This window comes from Fonsecaea monophora (genome assembly GCF_001642475.1).
Source record: "Fonsecaea monophora strain CBS 269.37 chromosome Unknown Scaff28, whole genome shotgun sequence".
Classification (NCBI taxonomy): Eukaryota; Fungi; Ascomycota; class Eurotiomycetes; order Chaetothyriales; family Herpotrichiellaceae; genus Fonsecaea; species Fonsecaea monophora.
The window spans coordinates 285,430-304,134 of record NW_019173959.1 but is presented as its reverse complement, the minus strand read 5'-3'; the positions used below and the strand labels follow the sequence as shown (position 1 = coordinate 304,134).

At 53.9% G+C, this 18,705-nt stretch overlaps 9 protein-coding genes across 9 annotated transcripts; 5 read left to right on the top strand and 4 right to left on the bottom strand.

The window, feature by feature from the left end:
* Window positions 1-518: 518 nt before the first annotated feature.
* On the top strand, window positions 519-848 carry AYO21_04854 (hypothetical protein; the record flags this gene model as incomplete). Its single annotated transcript, XM_022654825.1, has 1 exon — window positions 519-848. The coding sequence occupies one exon, from the start codon at window positions 519-521 to the stop codon at window positions 846-848; it is 330 nt and encodes a 109-aa protein (XP_022512964.1).
* A 662-nt stretch (window positions 849-1,510) lies between these two features.
* AYO21_04853 (hypothetical protein) lies at window positions 1,511-2,820 on the top strand (the record flags this gene model as incomplete). Its single annotated transcript, XM_022654824.1, has 2 exons — window positions 1,511-1,654; window positions 1,801-2,820. 2 exons carry the CDS (start codon window positions 1,511-1,513, stop codon window positions 2,818-2,820), a joined length of 1,164 nt encoding a protein of 387 aa, XP_022512963.1.
* A 326-nt stretch (window positions 2,821-3,146) lies between these two features.
* On the bottom strand, window positions 3,147-4,659 carry AYO21_04852 (homogentisate 1,2-dioxygenase; the record flags this gene model as incomplete). The annotated part of the gene is made up of 2 exons (XM_022654823.1): window positions 3,147-4,509; window positions 4,592-4,659. 2 exons carry the CDS (start codon window positions 4,657-4,659, stop codon window positions 3,147-3,149), a joined length of 1,431 nt encoding a protein of 476 aa, XP_022512962.1.
* A 508-nt stretch (window positions 4,660-5,167) lies between these two features.
* Window positions 5,168-6,481, bottom strand: AYO21_04851 (fumarylacetoacetase; the record flags this gene model as incomplete). The annotated part of the gene is made up of 1 exon (XM_022654822.1): window positions 5,168-6,481. One exon carries the CDS (start codon window positions 6,479-6,481, stop codon window positions 5,168-5,170), a length of 1,314 nt encoding a protein of 437 aa, XP_022512961.1.
* Window positions 6,482-7,480: 999 nt separating this feature from the next.
* On the bottom strand, window positions 7,481-8,290 carry AYO21_04850 (hypothetical protein; the record flags this gene model as incomplete). Its single annotated transcript, XM_022654821.1, has 1 exon — window positions 7,481-8,290. One exon carries the CDS (start codon window positions 8,288-8,290, stop codon window positions 7,481-7,483), a length of 810 nt encoding a protein of 269 aa, XP_022512960.1.
* A 702-nt stretch (window positions 8,291-8,992) lies between these two features.
* On the top strand, window positions 8,993-10,752 carry AYO21_04849 (hypothetical protein; the record flags this gene model as incomplete). Its single annotated transcript, XM_022654820.1, has 4 exons — window positions 8,993-9,349; window positions 9,413-10,167; window positions 10,240-10,358; window positions 10,436-10,752. The coding sequence occupies 4 exons, from the start codon at window positions 8,993-8,995 to the stop codon at window positions 10,750-10,752; spliced, it is 1,548 nt and encodes a 515-aa protein (XP_022512959.1).
* Window positions 10,753-11,329: 577 nt separating this feature from the next.
* AYO21_04848 (hypothetical protein) lies at window positions 11,330-13,770 on the top strand (the record flags this gene model as incomplete). The annotated part of the gene is made up of 3 exons (XM_022654819.1): window positions 11,330-11,409; window positions 11,596-12,499; window positions 12,574-13,770. 3 exons carry the CDS (start codon window positions 11,330-11,332, stop codon window positions 13,768-13,770), a joined length of 2,181 nt encoding a protein of 726 aa, XP_022512958.1.
* Window positions 13,771-14,324: 554 nt separating this feature from the next.
* On the bottom strand, window positions 14,325-15,902 carry AYO21_04847 (hypothetical protein; the record flags this gene model as incomplete). Its single annotated transcript, XM_022654818.1, has 7 exons — window positions 14,325-14,435; window positions 14,499-14,596; window positions 14,652-14,715; window positions 14,764-15,131; window positions 15,190-15,478; window positions 15,524-15,750; window positions 15,809-15,902. 7 exons carry the CDS (start codon window positions 15,900-15,902, stop codon window positions 14,325-14,327), a joined length of 1,251 nt encoding a protein of 416 aa, XP_022512957.1.
* A 1,210-nt stretch (window positions 15,903-17,112) lies between these two features.
* Window positions 17,113-18,438, top strand: AYO21_04846 (hypothetical protein; the record flags this gene model as incomplete). Its single annotated transcript, XM_022654817.1, has 1 exon — window positions 17,113-18,438. One exon carries the CDS (start codon window positions 17,113-17,115, stop codon window positions 18,436-18,438), a length of 1,326 nt encoding a protein of 441 aa, XP_022512956.1.
* Between the last annotated feature and the right edge of the window lie 267 nt (window positions 18,439-18,705).

Here is an 18,705-nt window from a genome sequence, read left to right as displayed (position 1 = left end):
AGATGGAAAGAGTTTGCCGACGACAATGAAGCACGGAAGTTCTTCTTATGCACAAATTCATCCTTCATTCGGGGCATCTTGGCGCCTTTACATGAGCAGCTTGTCCAGAGCTGTTGGTTCGGCATGGGCTAGCGCAGAAAAGACTGCGTTCTGCTGGCCCACAGTTGAGGAGATGCCCAGACAACAACCCGAGAGGGGCAACTGTTTGGGTTTCTGGTGATTCTGCTTCGTCGAAGCGAGCCAGAGCATCACATTTTACCTCGGTGTCGGAGCATTGCGTCGTCCGTTCGGACGATCGAGTCGACTGGTCGATGTCGCGTCTCAGCCAGCCCCTCGTCCGTGCTAGCACATCCCCCGCACATGGCGAGACATTGATATAAACTTCAGCTGGGTGCCCTCGCTCTCCTTGAAGCACTGAGACTCCTTTCAAGTACGACGCCCGCGAAGATCAGATCTCAGACTCAGCGACCAAACATCTTCTTACCTTACCCCGGAAAACCATCCACCACACCCTCACAATGCCTTTCCACGCGACAGTCCTCTACCCAAATGACCCCGACACCAAGTTCGACCTGGATTACTACCTCAAGACGCACATGCCGCTAGTTGAGAGTGCCTTCAAGAAACACGGTCTCGTAAAATGGGAGGTGCTCGAATACAAGCCCGGTCCAGACGGCACGCCACCCAAGTTTGTTGTGGGAGGGACTTTGGTTTGGGATAGCCCCGAGCAGATGGGTGCGGCCATGTCCTCGGAAGACGCAAAGCCGGTCTTGGGAGATATCCCCAACTTCTGCAACAAACAGCCAATCTTCCTCGGAGGCCCGCTCGTGGCGAAGTCTTCCTATTAGGGCACAACTCTCGTGGTCGTCAGAGAAAGGGATGTCGATAGAAGAGGGCGTTCATGAGTCCATACAAGAAGGATAGGAGATCTGCTGTGACCAGCGACTCTGAATCGAACACAAATCTACGGAAATACAGATATACTACTCAGGAAATTTCGAACAAGAGCTTGCTCTAGCAATTGCAGGGACTGTCTCTCCCTTTCCTTCTTGCGCGTTCCCGAGGGAAATCGTAGCACGTATATTCATGTGTCTCCTTGGCCCGCAACACCCATGATTATCGCCTCCTCTACTCCCTCTCCTCCTTCGCCTTAAGAAGAACACCCATTGAGCCATGTATTCTACTGTCCACCAGGACAATCAGCCGCGAGTGTGTAGATAGGAGAGCAGCACACCAATGCTCTGCGCCCCACGCCTCTACTTTCACTCGGAAACCTCGCCTGAATTCCGGATCTAGCCGCAATCCGAGATCAAGGAACCCTGCTCGGGTCATTCCTAAGTCACCACTAGCAGTCTGAGGTAACTCTTAAAGAACGTGGAGACATGCTGGATCCGCCGAATGGCAAACAAGCAGGTAGGGGTCTCCTCTCACAGGTTCAAATGCGCACTCAACTGAGCGGCGGCCGATGTGTATTAGAAAGGGGTTCCTTTTCTCTCTGGTGACCCGCACCATGTCGAACCAGGGGAAGGCAGCCCTCTGCGGCAGACATGCTCAAGGAAAGATACTTACCGAATCCGTCGGGGTCTCGGTCTCCAACGTGGAGAAAGAACAGCGCTTTACCATGTGCCAGGTTGCCGATCACTATGGCTTTGACGTATGCCCTGCTCGTACCGGAGAAGAGCGACTTTTATTCAGTAGGAGGCGAGGAGTTGTTTGTGATTTCATTTCTTGAGAGTTTGCAACACAAGTACTCCGTATAGAAGAACAGCAGGAGAGAGAGTCGTTGAATGCCACTCGCAGAATATCGCTGATATACCACGTATCTCGATTACGAGGGCAGCGGACGTACCCGTTGTCATCCCTTCAACCTTGTTTACGATGGCTCCCATCGCGCTTGACCAGGCCGTCGACCAGCCAAATCTGCACAAACCAACCAAGACCGAGTCGAGTACCAGAGACACAGGAGAAAGCATTCGTCTCGCTGCGAGAACCGGTGCGTATGACAAGCAGACATCCGGCGCCGCGCCCACTTACGTCCAGGCAAACCTGATCGCGCTGCCGTCGCGGTTTGCAGCGGATTTCCGGTTGTTATGCAAGAGGAACCCTGTCCCGTGTCCCCTGCTGGCCGAGTCCAAGGAAGTGGGAAGATGGGATGAGCTGAAATCCTGGGTGCCTGGAGTAACCGGCAAAGAGATTGCAGGAGATGTCGACCTTCGCCACGACTTTCCAAAGTACATGGTCTACGAGGACGGCAAGCTGGCACAGTCTCACTGTCGCGACGTCGGCTCGATTTGGAGCGAAGACCACGTCGGCTTCTTGATCGGCTGTTCATTCAGTTTCGAGGCCGCACTCGCCGCCGAAGGGTTGATTCCGTCCCACATGGCACATGGGAGGAACGTGCCCATGTACCGGACGACGCTTCCTCTATGCCCGGCCGGAGTCTTCAGCCAGTCCACATATGTGGTGTCGATGAGACCGTTCCGCCGAAGAGACATCGAGAAAGTCAGAGACATCACGCGCAGTTATGTCGCAACGCACGGCGAGCCAATTGCTTGGGGTTGGGATGCCGCGACCCGCCTGGGGATCAAGGACATCAGCAAGCCGGACTTTGGAGACAGTCCTATCCTGCCTGATGGCTCAGTACTCGTTCAGGGTGTTGGCGACGAAGCGGAAGAATTTGTTCCTGTCTTCTGGGGCTGTGGTGTCACGCCACAAGAGGCAGTACGGCAAGCTGCTCTGGATGGTCCCGTCATTGGACACGCTCCAGGACACATGATTGTGCTGGACATAAGGGACTGGGATATTGTCCCGAGCACATAACCCATGAGCTAGGTTTTGTTCTTGAGGACTGAGGACAAGAGGATTACGACCGAAAACCTATATCGTTATGATAGGAGATGAAACTAATGACCATTTTCGACCATTGATGCTTGAAAGATGTGCTCATACATGCATCCTACCGAGAATGATAGTGAAATGTTGATTATTTCGACCTGAATGCCTTGAGGATTCAAAGTATCCTCCAACTCTTCCAATCTCATGATTATGCGTCAGCTTTCCATCATCAAAGATCGTCCGACTGCTTTTGACACAATATCCCAGTTGTGCAATACCTACCACCTATATTGCCCAACTCGACCACAATCTTAATGGCCATTGACCCTCAGCCCTGCTTCTCCATTCCTCTCAGAGTCTCCTGCGGCGACGAGTAAGGGCGACTTCACCTTCGAGGCAGGCGGCACCTTGAAGTTGCTTTTCAGGCCCATCCACGTCTGAGCATTGTAGTTCAGCTGTCTCTTGCTCGACTTTGTCCAGGCCCACTCGCTGATCCCGAGCAACACGTTCGACTCGAGCACAAACGCCATGCTCCCCTCGCCGACCTTCTGGGGCACGAGTTCCATTTCCGACGCCCGCGCATGAGTCGCGCTGTCGGGCCCGTGCCCGACCATGACATTGTGCAGGCTCGCGCCGCCGGGGCGGAACCCGCCGTCGGTCCGGGCGTCGTACTCGCCCTGGATCAGACCCATGAACTCGGACATGGTGTTACGGTGGTACCATGGCGGGCGGAACGTGTTCTCCATGACGAGCCAGCGCGGCGGGAAGATGGCCATCTCGGCCACGCCCTCGGACGAGGCCAGGAGCGTGAAGATGGACGGGTCCGGGTGGTCGTACGAGATGCTCCCCACCGTCATGAACCGGCCCAAGTCGTACTTGTACGGGTAGTACAGGCCGTGCCAGGCGACCACGTCAAAGGGCGAGTGGTCCTGCTTCGCGGCGAACAGGCGCCCGCCGAATTTCGAGATCACCGTGTATTCGCCGCCGGCTGTGTCGTTGTCGAACGACGCGACGGGAATCTGGAAGTCTCGCGTGTTGGCCAGCCCAAAGGACCCGAGGGGCCCCAGATTCGGCAGCGTAAACACGCCTTGGTGGAGCTCGAGGGCATAACCCCTGACTGGACCCTCTGGGAGAGACACATTGTATCGGATGCCTCGCGGGATGACGCAGATCTCCAGCGGTCGGACGAGCAGGTGGCCCAGCTCGGTCCTGATATCAAGCACCCCGGTCTGCAAGATGATCAAGAGCTCACCGTCGGTCGAGAAAAATGCGGTCTTGGGGTCCATGGACTGGCCCGCCGTGAAGATGAAGTATCCCACGCCCGTCTTGCATGCTACGTCGCCGGCGCCACATATCAGGTGCATCGAGTGGATCCAGTCTGCTTTCTCGTCAATGTCGAACGGATCCCATCGCACCTGGGTGGGAATGCGGATCAGTTTGTCGTAAGCGTTGCAGTTCGTGTCAGTGGCTTCGGAGTCGCCGTCCCCATCAGACGCCAATGGCTCAAAAGGTTGATGCACCGCAGCAGGGAGAATCCGATACAGCCATGTCTGCTGGTTCTTTCCCCTTCCAGCCTGAAAGGCGCTGCCAGAGATCTTCTCGGTGTATAACCCAAACGGCGGCCGCTGGGGCGTGTTTTGAGCAATCGGCAGAGCGCCGTCGATTGCTTCGGATCTGGTTGCCTCGTGAGTTTCATTGCCTCCTTCTCAGTCTCGCCATTGAAGAGGTCCATGATTAGAAACCAGAGCAGACTTACTCTTGATATGATCCGAAGCCGGTGTTGTATCTGTATTTCTCCGGCGTCTTGAAGTTTGAGAACGGCATTCTTTTCTGTGCTGCAGTCGAACTATTCAGACTTGTTTCTCGACACTACTGGTGCTCGTCACTTTTGGATCTGTCAACTACACAGCGGTAGAGCCACTATTATACATTATCATACAGCAACCTACCTTATAGCTATCCCCTATATTCAAAGCTCGCCACACGCTACACTCGGTATGGTCTGTGTCCACGTCGGTTTCCTCTGGGAGCTCGGAAATTTTCCGAGCATCCCGTCTTGGTGCCCCTCCCGAGCCTCAGGGTCCCTCACGGAAGTGCTTGTTTCTCAATCTGTTTAAGGCTAAAGTGGATGGGTTGGCCGTATCGTGTGCTGCTCTCATACCCACAAGTCGGCGGACTGAGGGTTTTCCTCGGTTGTAGCTTGCGGTCGAGAGCTGCCAAGTCGAGTGAGTGGTACCAGAGCTTGAAAGAGGGTATAGGCTGGGACACATAAAGTATACATGCAGGAAGCTTTGGGAAGACTTCTACTAAAGCCATCTATAGGAGAATAACACTACAGTTTATGCTGATGCGCATGCGCAGGGAGAAGCAAGCCAGCGGCCTCACCGAAGCCGACGTATCCATCGCTCTCATTCCCTGCAGACGCTCGTAGAATCACCTCGTCTCCATCTTCGAGCCACGTCCTGCTCTCTCCTCCGCTCAACAGTACCGGCTCCTTCCCATTCAGTGTCTTTTCCAGGAGACACCCAAGCGACGAGGGCGTCGAGCCACTGATGGTCCCGGAACCGAGCAGGTCTCCTGGCTTCATAGCACAGCCGGTGACGGTGTGATGGGCCAGCATCTGCGGAAATGACCAGACAAGACCTTCTGACGCGTTGGTGGAACAAATCGTAGTGGTCTGTCTCGTCTTGCCACTAACCAGTTGAACCTCTAGCCGCAGATCGTATGTAAAATCATCCCGCGCCTCCTGTAGGTACGGGAGCAGGGGCCCCGGGTGCTTCAGGCCTGGTTTGCGGTATGGTTCCAGGGCATCGGCCAGGACCACCCAGGCGCTGATCGTGGTCGCAAAGTTCTTACCATTGAACGGGCCCAGGGGCACGTACTCCCACCTTTGGATGTCGCGGGCGGACCAGTCGTTGAGCAAGACGAAGCCGAAGATGTTGTCTTCGGCTTCCTGGACCGAGAGCGTATCGAAAGGACGGTTCCCCCCACAGACAAATGCGCCGAGTTCAAGCTCGAAATCCATGGTCCGGCAAGGGACGAAAAGGGGTTTCTTTTCTGCCGCGTTTATGTCCTCTACAATCTGGCCCCACGGGCGGCGGACGGGGGTACCAGACACGAAAATTGACGAGGATCGACCATGGTAAGCCATAGGGAGGTGGAGGTAGTTTGGCAGTAGAGCGCCGTTTTGGCCGCGGAAGAGAGCTCCCGCGTTGACGGCGTGGTTCATGCCTCCGTAAAAGTCGCTGAAGTCCCCAATCTGGAACGGCAACCTGGTCCGGACCTGTTGCAGGGGCACCAAGCATTCTTCCCGCAGCTGTCGATTGTCTCGAAGGCATTGAGGGTGGGGGGTGTCTGCTCTGAATACATCCTGCAGATACCGCCGGACGTCTCCTGAGAGCTTTCGACCCAGAGCAGCGAATGCATTCAACGTAGGTTGGGCGAATACGTGGATGTGCTCATGGATCTCATCCAGAGCGCCGAATCCTCCCTTGGACGAAAATATGGCCAGGTTGAGTGCGAGATCGCCAATGGCCACTGCCGGTACAGGCGTCTGTGAGCCGGGAAACAAAGCAACGCCAAATGGTATATTGGCGAGCGAGAACGGAGAATCGCTAGCAATGTCGAGCCATGATGCAGGTGCCATGTTGGGTGTAGAAGCCCAAGGGGTCCAAGCAGCGGCTGAGAACAAGCAAGGAGCTCTAGAATGAGCTTCGAGAGGAGCCTGATACTAGACATGTGCATGTATGTAGCCTTTCCCCTCATTTAACATCTTGCTGCACCGTCTAACTCGGAACGAAGCATTGATTCCATCTAGATTCCGTTGGCTCCGAAGTGTAGCCTTGCGCCTCGTTACGGAAACGGCAGTTCGAAAGACCCACTTGGTAGAGTGTCCTGACACAGGGACAGCCTCGTTCTTCTTGCAATCCCAACGTTCAAGACGACTGCAGACATCTTGTGAGGGGCCTGAACTTGGGGGGGAAACGACGTGGTATCACATGGGTCATGTCAAAGAAGCCATCCACTATCTGTGGTCGCAGTCAATACAGACAAAAACAAGTAATCCTTGATGCTGTTGTTGTGATGCTGCCCACTGTGTCCATGAGAGCTATTTTCACTTCACTAGCGAGGGTCCTGGAGGAGATGATATGGGACAGAATGTGAATGCAAGTTGGAAGGTGAGAACCACTCTCTCATTGAGTTGTCGGTTTTACATGGAATATGACACGGCTTCCGGACATCCACGCCGTTGTCGAAAGGGCTGTCAGAACGGCTTCTCAACGCGTGTCCTCCGGAGTCTTGCCGGCCACGAGAAAGAGGCCACCATTTTCGTACAAGTCTAACTTGGTGTGGTATCCGCGACAAAATGAGAATTGGGCACTCAGTCCACGACGCATACCTTGAGACTTCCCTGAGTCTTTGGGGATTGCGTACCATGCTGACTGTAACAAGCTTGAAAATGCCGTTACCCGAGCCATATTCAGAGGTTACGAGATGGCAGATGTCAATATTGGGATAATACTGGTTGTGGAAATGCCCAACATTTATCCCATTTCCGTCTCGACAGGACAACAAAGCTGCGTAGTCAATGTCCAGTCCTCGTAATAAATCTATAAAATCTGCACATGGTAATGGTACTGTCTATCTACATCTTCGGAAGCTCAGACTTCTTCTCTTCATACTTGAACCGAGGAAGTTCAAAGGCCTGCGTTACTCGACCGTAAGAGATGCCCCCAAGACGATACACCGGTCGCAACACCGCGGGGTCAATGGTCCCCTGCTGCTGATCATATGCGTCTTCGCGAATCCAGAACCGCACACCCTCAATGATGGCCATAGACCCGGACTTGACGCCTTTGTGGACGCGGCTCTCGAAATCCTTGACCTCGAGTAGCTTGCCCTCGACACTGAAGACGCTCTCCTTAACTCGGGACACGTTGACGTCCTTGCACGGGGCCGGAGTCAGACCGGAGACGTCCCATTCGCTCAGGCCGTAGGGCGTGTCGATCGAGGCCGCATTGGCCGCTTCAATAAAATTCTCGCTGATGATGTTGATGACGCACTCGCCCGTGGCCTTTAGGTTTCGCAGCGTGTCCTTGTCATTGGAACCGGCGAATCCTATAACAAAAACGGGCGGATCGTGGTTCACCACCTGTGTGAAACTGAACGGCGCCAGATTCTGTGTGTTGCCGTCCACGTTGCGAGTCCCGATGAACCCGATCGGGCGCGGCACGATGGCAGAGATCAAGAGTTTGTAGTTGTTGTGTGCCGGTCGTCCTGGCTCATTGGGATCGACCTCGACGTGTTGCTTGTCTAGACAGGCGCCCCCGTCGGTTGCGCCGTTGCCCCAGTTCCAAGACGGCGATCGAGTTTTTGTTACGGTGAATTGGGCAGCGTGGTCAAAGTCAGGGCGGGACTCCTCCACTTCCTTGAACGGCCGTCGGGCTTGCGACATGGTATCTTATATTGTAGAGGTCGTTGGGCTCAGGTATCGACACTTATCTCTGGCAGTGGATGAGCCGAGGGATAGATATTGATAGAAAGTACCTTGTACATGGCGTCGAAGAAGCTGACCTCGCTAAAATCAGACGAATCCTATTGCAACTTAGTACAAGGAATAGCCACCTAGCTTTGTAAGCTAAGCAGATTAATTAATAGTGTCGGGGACAACCATCTTTCTCTATCCCTGAACCCTGCGAGCAAAGACTCTTTCACCAACCCATCGACGACAAGAGACAGCGAGTTGACAATGCTCAACAAAGGATACCTTGAACCAGTCACCTTGCGCAAGGATTTCGGAATGACGCAATACCCTGACCCAGCATTGGTGGCATTTTATTATTTGGTTATGGCATTTCTTGGGCGGCCTGACGGAATATCGGAGGCTTTCCGAGCAAACTTGTCAGATCCCGCCCTCGAAGATGAGTATCAGGTAGCTGACTTGAGCGGCTTACCGGCATTGCATGTATATGACATGAGTCTCTGATATGCTAACCCGTGGTGGAAAAGGGGACGGACATGACGAGAGCATAAAATACTTTGATGTTCACCAAGGGAAACGCATTCGGCCCTACTTCAAGACTGGAATGCTCTCGCGCTTTGTCGTTCGTGAGTGAATCTGCCGTCTTTACGATTGGGCAAAGATACAAGACCTCCAATGACTCTGATCACAACGACCTGGTCGAAGGAGGTGGGATGGGCGTTGTATCCCCTCCTCCTCGCGGCCGCCAGCGCAGTTGCTCTCGTGGTCTACGAGTTCGTTCGCTGGTCAGCTCGACTGCCCAAGTTTGGTGGCCCTCCCGGAAGACCCATCGTGGGCAACCTCTGGCAAATCCGTCAGAAGGACGCTCCAGAGCAGTACCGCCAATGGGCCCAGCAGTACGGTCCAGTCTACCAGATCCAGCTGGGCAACATCCCGGTCCTGGTGGTCAACTCGGCCGCAGCGGCCAAGGCGATCTTCAACCAGAACTCGCACGCGACCAGCTCGCGACCAGAGTTCTATACTTTCCACAAGGTGAGTAGCATCTCATCCATGAAAAGTTAGTGGGGCAAACACTATTGATACCTGATGGAACAGCTCATCTCCGACACGGCTGGCACCACCATCGGGACCAGTCCGTACTCTGACTCGCTTAAACGAAGAAGGAAAGCAGTGGCATCCGCCTTGAACCGGCCGGCCGTGGCGAGTTACATCCCTCACCTTGATCGGGAGACCCGTGTCTTCCTGTCCGAGGCGCTCAAATACGGCGATTGTGGGAAAAAGGGGATCAACCCCATGCCCCTGTTCCTGCGGATGAACATGAGCATCGGCCTCACGCTGCACTGGGGATCGAGAATGGAGTCCCAAAATGATCTCTTCCACGAGATAGTCCATGTCGAGGACACGATCAGCAATTTCCGAAGCACGACAGGTAATTTGCAAGACTATATCCCACTCCTCCGGCTGAACCCATGGAATACCCAGTCGTCCCAAGCGGTGGAGATGAAGCTTCGCCGGGACAGGTACATTGACATCCTCGACAAGGACCTGGAGAAACGGATCAAGCAGGGCACCAACAAGCCGTGTATTCGAGGAAACGTCCTCGTGGATGAAGACGCCAAGCTCACCGAGATGGAGCTCAAGTCTCTCAACCTCACCTTGCTCGCGGCCGGCCTCGACACCATGAACTCGGCGGTGGGTTGGGGGATGGCCTTGCTGGCGAAGCGACAGGATATCCAGAAAAAGGCGCTCGAAGCAATCCGTGAGATTTATCCTGCCGACCGTCCGCTTTGTGATGCCGCGGATGATCAAAGCTGCATCTACCTGGTCGCTGTGATCAAGGAGATTCTGAGGTATTTATGGCCGAAATTCCCGAATGGCTCTCGTCTGTCGAGTTGCATAGTACTCACTCAAACCCTGCTCAGGTACTTTTCCGTGACGAGGCTATCGTTGCCCCGCTGCACCATCCAAGACTTCGTGTACGACGAGAAGATGATCCCCAAGGGGACAGTGATGTTCCTGAACGTCTGGGCCTGCAACATGGGTGAGTGAGACAACAAGCTATTTACGACACATCACAAAAGCCATTCCACTGACCCTTCCTGTTTCATTCAACCGTAGATCCCGAACTGTGGGACGACCCCGAGTCCTTCCGCCCTGAACGCTGGCTCGAGACGCCCGACGCCCCCATCTTCACCTTCGGTACAGGCGGGCGCATGTGCGTGGGCATGCAGTTAGCGTACAGAGAGCTCTACGTGTTGTTTCTGCGCGTGCTGAACAGTTTCCGCATCGAGCCGGATGGGTTCATCGAGACGCGCCCCATAGAGGGGGTGGCGAATCCGGCGTCCCTCACGACGCAGCCCAAAGAATACAAGGTGCGATTTGTGCCGTGGAACCTCGCTGAGCTGGAGCAGGGGTTGAAGGCAGCTGAGGGTTGAAGCTGTGCAGCTTACGCAGGGAATGAGCAGGGCTGTGGTGACGTGAAGCGGTGATTATTAGCTGAGTCGCAGGCCATTATGGGCTGCTTGATGGGGTAGATTGGGCGGAATCACAATAGGATCTCAGGCTTAGATACCTGTGAGTAGCTCAGATGAGCGTCGATGAGCGTCGATAGCTTGTTGGTGTAGGTACGAGGTACACAGTACAGCCTCTCCTTGAGGCGCGTCTCGGCGCTTCGGCCCTTAAATGGCTAATGTCCCCCGGGATTAGCCGGACTTTACCAGAGTCTCCCACGCCTAATCGTAATCGTAATCGTCCGGTCCCCCCGCAACCCCGCAAAATCCGGAACTCTAAGCCCACTCATCCCCCCCCCTCTGACAGCCTCAGCGCTACGAGAGACAAATCCTCCAAAGACGACGGCCCCAAATGTGCTGACGACACACTGTTGAGCGTTCCCTGCCGTGTTTCTTCTCTAGAGGCAGAACTTGACTTCCGCTAACAAAATTATCCAAATAAATATTCGAATCAATTGATCAAGGCATGACCATTACCGAAGAGGTTCTCCGTTGAGACGAGATGTCATCCAAAAGACCCAACGACAACGGTCTCGAGCTTGCCCCAAAAACAAAGAGGTCTCGCTATGTCTCCAACGCATGGTATGTGAACTGGTTGCAAAACAAGCTCCTTGGTCTATACGTCACTTGGCCTGCCCCGACAGTCTGTCTGTATGGTCTGCTCTAATACTGGGCTTCCTGTAACAGTAACGAATGTAAACGGCGAAAGGTCAAGTGCACAGGCGATGAGCCCTGCGAGCGATGCCTCAATAGTATGACTATTTGCAGCTATCCGCGAACGCTAGCCCGAGGAGACGTCGATGGCCTCTCGACTTCTGCGTCCAGGCAGCACGAGGATAACGGGAGTACTAGCCTGGCCAATATGGACATGCAGATCCGAACGATTATGGAAAAGGTCGACAGTCTCCATCAGAAGATGAACAGTCTCTCGGGTGCAGGTACTTCTCTTCACGAAGCGACCCATTCAGAAACCCCTGGTCTTGTCAGCCTTGTCGAGCAGCAGCAGAATCCGTCGAAAGAGACTACGGACGAGACGTCTTTGAACAGCGTGCTCCCGAGAGGCGGATCGCCACGGCGTCTGACCTCGCCGTCGGGGGCTGAAACCCTGTCCCCAGAGTACCATGGCCCGACAAGCTCGGAATTTACGTTTACAGTGGCCAACGAGAGCTTCGGCGATCTAGGCATCAGCGGCACCACCGTCGGCAATGAGAGCCCGAAACAGGCCATGAACCCGTCGTTCTCACTGCCAGTTATGCCAGGGGGCCACACGGCGGATAAGACGTTGCTGGGACGACTGTTGACTCGAGACCCGCTATGGACGATCCAGCGATCCGACGCATTCAGGTGGATGAATATCTACCACGACAGCCTCGGAGCCATGTACCCAGTGGTCGAGAGCCAGCATCTCGAGGCTAAGACGCATACGTTGTTCGATGCCCTAGAAGCGATCAAGGCGGGCAGATATCGGGACCATTTCAGTCGAGCGCTGGAACTGCTATACAGCGGCGCTATCAACGAGGCGAAACTGCTCATTGCCATGGGAAGCATCATGGAACTGGGGGTCGGCAACAGCGAAATGGCCGTCCAGCTCGTGCAGAGTGTGCTGGATTCGTCGGATGACTCATTAATGAACGCGGAAGGAATCCACGGAGTTCAACTCCTCGTGCTTACCGTGAGACCCCATTCATGTGAACCAGACCACCCTACAAGGACCCCAGAGCTGACCCCGTCGACCTTTCTCCACAGGCACTATTCTACCTCCACCTGGACGAAGAGCTCAAGGCGAGCAGGTACGTGTGCCTGGCGTCGCGAAGATGTCTGGAGATGGGACTCCACCGTCGCGAGACGCTGCTGAAGCATTTTCCGGCCGAAGCGCCGCGAAAGGAGGCGCTGAGGTTCTTTTGGTCCGTCTTCATGCTGGACAGGCGGTCGAGCCTCGGGCTGGGGGTGCCGTTCGTGATCCAGGACAGTCTCGTCGATCCGAAACTGGTCGCCATGCCATTCGACCACCTCTACCTCCGGACCATGATCCCCTTTACCAAGCTGTCCGGCAAGGCGTGGCACATGAGCAATGTTTTCAGCAGCAAGGACCCAGATGTGGTGCGCGACGAGGTCGATTACCTCGACTACCAGGTTTTACAGTGGCAACGACAGATCCCAGAGTCCCTCCGATATTCTCCTGGATCGTCTGGGCCTAGTAGTGATGAACATGCGGACCCATCCCGAGTCGCACACCCAGCGGATTCCACCCAAGAGAGATTCCCCCAACGATCAAAATTCTTCCTCAGCGTCGCCCTCTGCGTGCGCGCGAACCAGCTACGGAACGTCATCTACCGCCCGCTTCTGCAATCGCCGTCGCGGATCCAAAGCCACGGCGCCCAGGCGGCGACGGCCTTACTCGCGGCCCAGGACTCGCTGCGCGTGCTCGTGGAGCTCGAAACCTCAACGGATCTCCTGGTACGGCACACCGTCTTCTTCAAGCACTTCATCGTCTCGGCGCTGGGCAACCTGCTCCTGCTCGCCGTCCACGCCGCGGCCGAGTACTGGGCCCGGATCCGCGACACGTTCTACGCGGGCCTGGCGCTACTCAGAAGACTGAGCACGCGCTGCGGCCCCGTCATGCGCGTGTGGGACCGTCTCAAAGGCCTTGAGGACTTGCACGACAAGATTGCTGCACGTCGGCGTGATGCTGGGACGTCGGCGGCAGCGGTGGTCTGGGATGGTGATTCCGGCGGACTGCAAACCTCTGAGAAATCTAACGCGCGGAATGACGAGTGGAGAGGTAGCCCTTTGGATACGGATCAGACCCTGGGCTCAGAGCAGCACGACGACGGCGGCGGCGGCGAGTACATGTTGTTCGACTCGCAAATCAGGGATGAGTTCGCCGGCCTGTTTGATTCCTCGCTGGACGTTGCGGACTTGTTCGATTTTCCTGTCGAGTGACCAGCCAAAGAGGAGATTACAGAGTGGAGAGTGAGGCGGCGGCAAAGGGCTGCGAATAAATACTTGTGCTTACTTACTCCGGAGAAAGGAGGAGAGGAGGGACTCTCTCTGACAGCAGCTATCACAAATCGTCGTCGGCAATACCCACCTGATGCTTGATGAATGACGCATTCGAAGTGTGGACAAGGACGTTGAGTGCGGTTAGTTTCTACTTGTGACATTCGACTGATAGAAAAGTATTGGATCTGTCCTTGTCTGATCTCAACTATGGCTACCTATCCTTTGACTCCGGTAAGCACTCTGCCAGGACACCAACTCCACGGGTACCAGTGCGCTGAGGTTGAACAATGTGGACTCGCTCCAAAATAAAAGCATGAGAATACCCCCTGATCGGAATCCTGTCTTTGATAGCAAAATACTTCCCAGACATGACCTTTTCACCCATCTAGCCGCCGTACTTCAATTTGATTCTTTCATGGCCCAAAATCTTCATGCCCGTTCTTCTCACACTTCCTGCGCTGATTAAACGAAGTACCAGCACCAAGGTAGGTCCTTCAAGCTTCGTCAGTGCTCCAAAAAGGTCCCAGCTCGCATGGCGTCGACGAATGCTGGGGTAAAAGCGACGATTTCGTTGTATCTCCGATCGTTCCAGCTTTCCCCATGATCTAATGGCACAACTCGGTTAGCTCTCTCTGTAGGTCGAGCCATCGAATCTGGCATAGACTTACAGAGTCCCACGACGACAGATCGCCAGCCACTTGCATCGTGGAAGAGGAGGCACACCATACCTCCCGAACAGCCATAGGTTCCCACAATGCTGCATTCTCTGGTTTGCGCAAAAATGCTGTTGCCAGACCTACTGTGGCATGGATCGGACATACGGGGTGTCTCGATTCGACCAAAGGCTACGCTCCGGTTGTGAGCTGCGAATGTCGAGTTGAAGCTCTGAAAGATTTGTTAGACTCTATTGGCATATGACGACTGCTGACTTACGGGTGGCCTTCCTGCCTCTGCAGGATTCAAGAGCCGGGCTTCCTCACAAAACAATCCCCACGTGCTCAATATGCCGGCTTCCCTGGCGAATTGTTTTCGGACAGGCGACACGTCGCTATTCTCGACAAAATCATCGTCACCGGGGTAATAGGCTGCAAAAAGAGGCAGTGACGATGGGTTGATTTGCTCGAAAGAGGTGATTGACCCATTCCCGGCAGATGGCGCTGTAAGTAATGCTGATAGGTCGCTCAACCTGATTGAATGCGGTGGATGGCTCTCCCCTTTTGCTGTTCCTTGATTCAACTCAAAAATTGCAATGTCGGAAGTTCGAGAGAGCCTCAGGAGATGGACGGGCCACGAATGAGAATCTGAAATTCGTTAGAAACTTGCAATTGCAATGAGACTGAACAGGGGCTGTACACCTACCGCTTGTGCTCACCCCGGGACTAGCATTCTTCCTATTAGAAACGAAGGCTCGCGGTGTCTGTGGATTTGCATCTCTCAAGGACCTTTCGGTCTCATCGGCATTCGTGTCCTCGACCGTCTTCAGAAAATGGGCGCACGTCACAAATTTTGTGCGGTCCAGCCAGAAGCCGGACATAGCGACTCCATCCACTGCTTCGAGTTGGCCGTTCCTGTGCGATGGATTGCGAAGCACGGTAATGAAAAGCCTGCCAGTGGCATATTTTGCGAGTTGGCCGACATAGTCCACAGCCTGCAAGCATTAGCGGCCAGTATGACAGGTTCGTTAGAGACTTACCGCTTGTACTTGTTGAGGGTCTTGCGCAAGATATTGGACTTGAGCATAATCCCGCGTGCCAAACGCTTCAATCGAACCATCTACCTCCACTTGCAAGCTCTTTTTCCAAAAGTTTGTTGACGTGTCAAAGCACGGACCACCGAATTGTCCAACCATGTTGAAATACACAGGAGTAGTTCTGTAATCTTGTATGCCAACGAAGATGCTTTCTCCCCTGGAGCCCAATGCTGGGTTTATAAAGATGGTAAGTCAAACATCTTCAGGGCAATTGCTCGTTGAACGTACCAGGGGATTGCTGTTCATCGGCATTGTTTTCGTTGTTTGCTGTCTCTCGCTTTCTGGGAGACTGGCGTCCGCCACTCAGCTCGTCTTTGTCCATGCTGCAGGCTGATGTCGCAGATTGACAATGGTTTACCAAGAGATGCGCAGTGGTTGTGAGACACCCAGTTTGCTCAATGACCACAAAGGTTTTGTGGCTCAGGTGTTCTAACAGCTCCTTTTTTTTAAATTAAAGAGTCCACACGACGATGTTTACATTCCTGATGAAGTTGGCCTCCATAACGTTCGTTCATTGGAATGCATGTCATCTGCGCATCACCAAGTTGAAAGTAATAATGTGACGCAAATATTTCAGAGCATAGACGTTCAAGACCACATGAATATCACTGAATGTCGATACATACCAGAGATTTCAGTTCCCCCCTTGCTTCCAGCACTTCGTAGGATTGACAGAACAGCTCATGTAAGACATAGAACAAAGGGACAGGCCAACTCAACGGTCATGGGTTCTTGTCTTCATGTTTTTGGAGTGCCTCGCATGCTTTAAGCCCCTGCAGGGGGAGTAATTTGGTCTCGGGAAGTGAGCAAGACAAGGCAACTGAGCTGCCATGACGAATATGGAGAGGAGTATTCGTCCCCTTGTCAATGCGCCATTGACGGCAAGCTGAAGGCAAGTGCTGGTGGTAGTGGAAGGAGATTCAGAGCGTTGCATAATTCTTTTGGTTCACCGTAGCCTTGCTACTTCGGAGCGTTACAGCACTTCGCGCAACTACTGTATATCACGTGATATCAATTTTTCTACACCACTGTGTCTTGTCTTTCTCTTTCTGGTCAATCACTGCTCAAACAAGTCAAAATCATTCGTGAGAGCAAGTTTGGCGCAGAGGCGGCATCTTAGTTCCTGGGCATGGAGCAGCTTTTTCGGCTGAATCGGAGTTGCACGCCGATGGTTTCCTTGTCCCTTCGACTTTGTTTGAATTTTAGCCTAAATTCAACCATCTCCAAGCCTTGCGTGAATCGGGGAAAAATACAAGCCGCCTCCAGAATAGATTCAAACGCAATGAGGCAACGGAATCTCTCCAACGAGCATTGTCGTCCGCATTGGGTCCAGGAAAACCAATTGAGCAGCATCATCCAAGGCAGACCGAAGCAATGGCGACAGGAATCCTCAAAGTAAAAGATTCCCAGGTGGTTGATGAAGGGGGAAACCCAGTCATTTTACGAGGCTGCGCAATAGGGGGATGGCTCAAGTAAGCTCCACCAAATACATCTGTTCCCGCCTGGCATCGTCTCTAAGACAGAGAACCAGTATGGAAAACTTCATCGTTGGCTATCCCGGACATGAATCGAGCATTCGGGCCGCGATGCTGGAAGTCATGGGCCAGGAAAAGTACGACTTCTTCTTCGACCGGTGGCTATACTACTTCTTCACAGAGGCCGACGCAAAGTTCTTCAAGTCCCTTGGTCTGAATTGCATCCGCATTCCTTTCAACTATCGGCATTTTGAAGACGACATGAACCCCCGCGTGCTCAAAGAGAGCGGATTCAAGCACCTGGACCGGGTAATCGACCTTTGTGCAAAGGAAGGTATTTATACCATCCTCGACATGCACACTGTCCCGGGTGGTCAAGGTCCTGGCTGGCACGCCGATAATACGACGAGCTATGCCGCTTTCTGGGATTACAAGGACCACCAAGACCGGACGGTATGGCTTTGGGAGCAACTCGCTCGCCGCTACAAAGGTAACCCCTGGATAGCTGGGTATAACCCCATCAACGAACCCTGTGATCCTAAACATGTGCGTTTGCCGGCCTTTTATGCTCGCCTGGAGAAAGCAATCCGTGCGGTTGATCCAGACCATATCTTGTGGCTCGACGGGAATACCTTTGCGGCCGAGTGGAAGGGATTTGACACCGTGCTCCCAAATTGTGTCTACGCGCTACATGACTACAGCATGATGGGCTTTCCCACCGGGCGTCCGTACGAAGGCACTTCCGAGCAAAAGGAGAGACTGGAGGCTCAGTTCTTGCGCAAGTCGGAGTTTCAGAGAAGGCACAAGACGGCCATCTGGAACGGCGAGTTCGGTCCGGTGTACGCAAACCCCAAATGGGACGAAAACGCCGAGGAAGTCAACCAGAAGCGTTACAATATGCTAGGTGAGCAGTTGCGCATCTACGACAAGTTCCAAATCCCGTGGTCCATCTGGCTCTTCAAAGACGTCGGCCTCCAGGGAATGGTGTACACGTCGCCCGACTCGCCCTGGAACAAACTGATCGAGCCTATGCTGGAAAAGAAGAAGAGGCTGCAACTGGACGCATGGGGAAAGTACCCGTCCAAAGAGGTCGACGATGTGATGCTGCCCCTCATCAGCTGGATAGACTCGGTCTCGCCCACGGCGAAGAACGTCTACCCATCCACGTGGAACACTGCAAGACACATTGAGCGTGCGGTCCTGCAGACCTTCCTCGCTGAGACATTCTGTCAGGAATTTGCCGAGCTCTTTCGCGACAAGGACACAGACGCCTTGGAGGAGCTGGCGAAAAGCTTCAGCTTCGAGAACTGTGTGCAGCGGGAGGGGTTGAACAAGATCATGTCCGACTATGCCGCCATCGCGTCCAAGGCCAAACCCACCTGAACATAGCCTAGGCAGAGTACCCAGTACACTGATTTGCATCACCTCAAATACAGTCAGCCCCGATTCATTGAGACCATTTTGATGGCCGAGCCTTGAGACTGGTCCACTTCCCACGAGGGCAGACCGGTAGCATGATGCTCGGGCGTTTTCCGGAAATCTCAGACCATTTGCCTATCTGCCTCAAATATTTTCTTGCCTAAATTCCATTGTCTTGGTATCGGTAACCCATTCGTGCTCAGCGTTGACTCCAATCAGTTGGAGACCTGT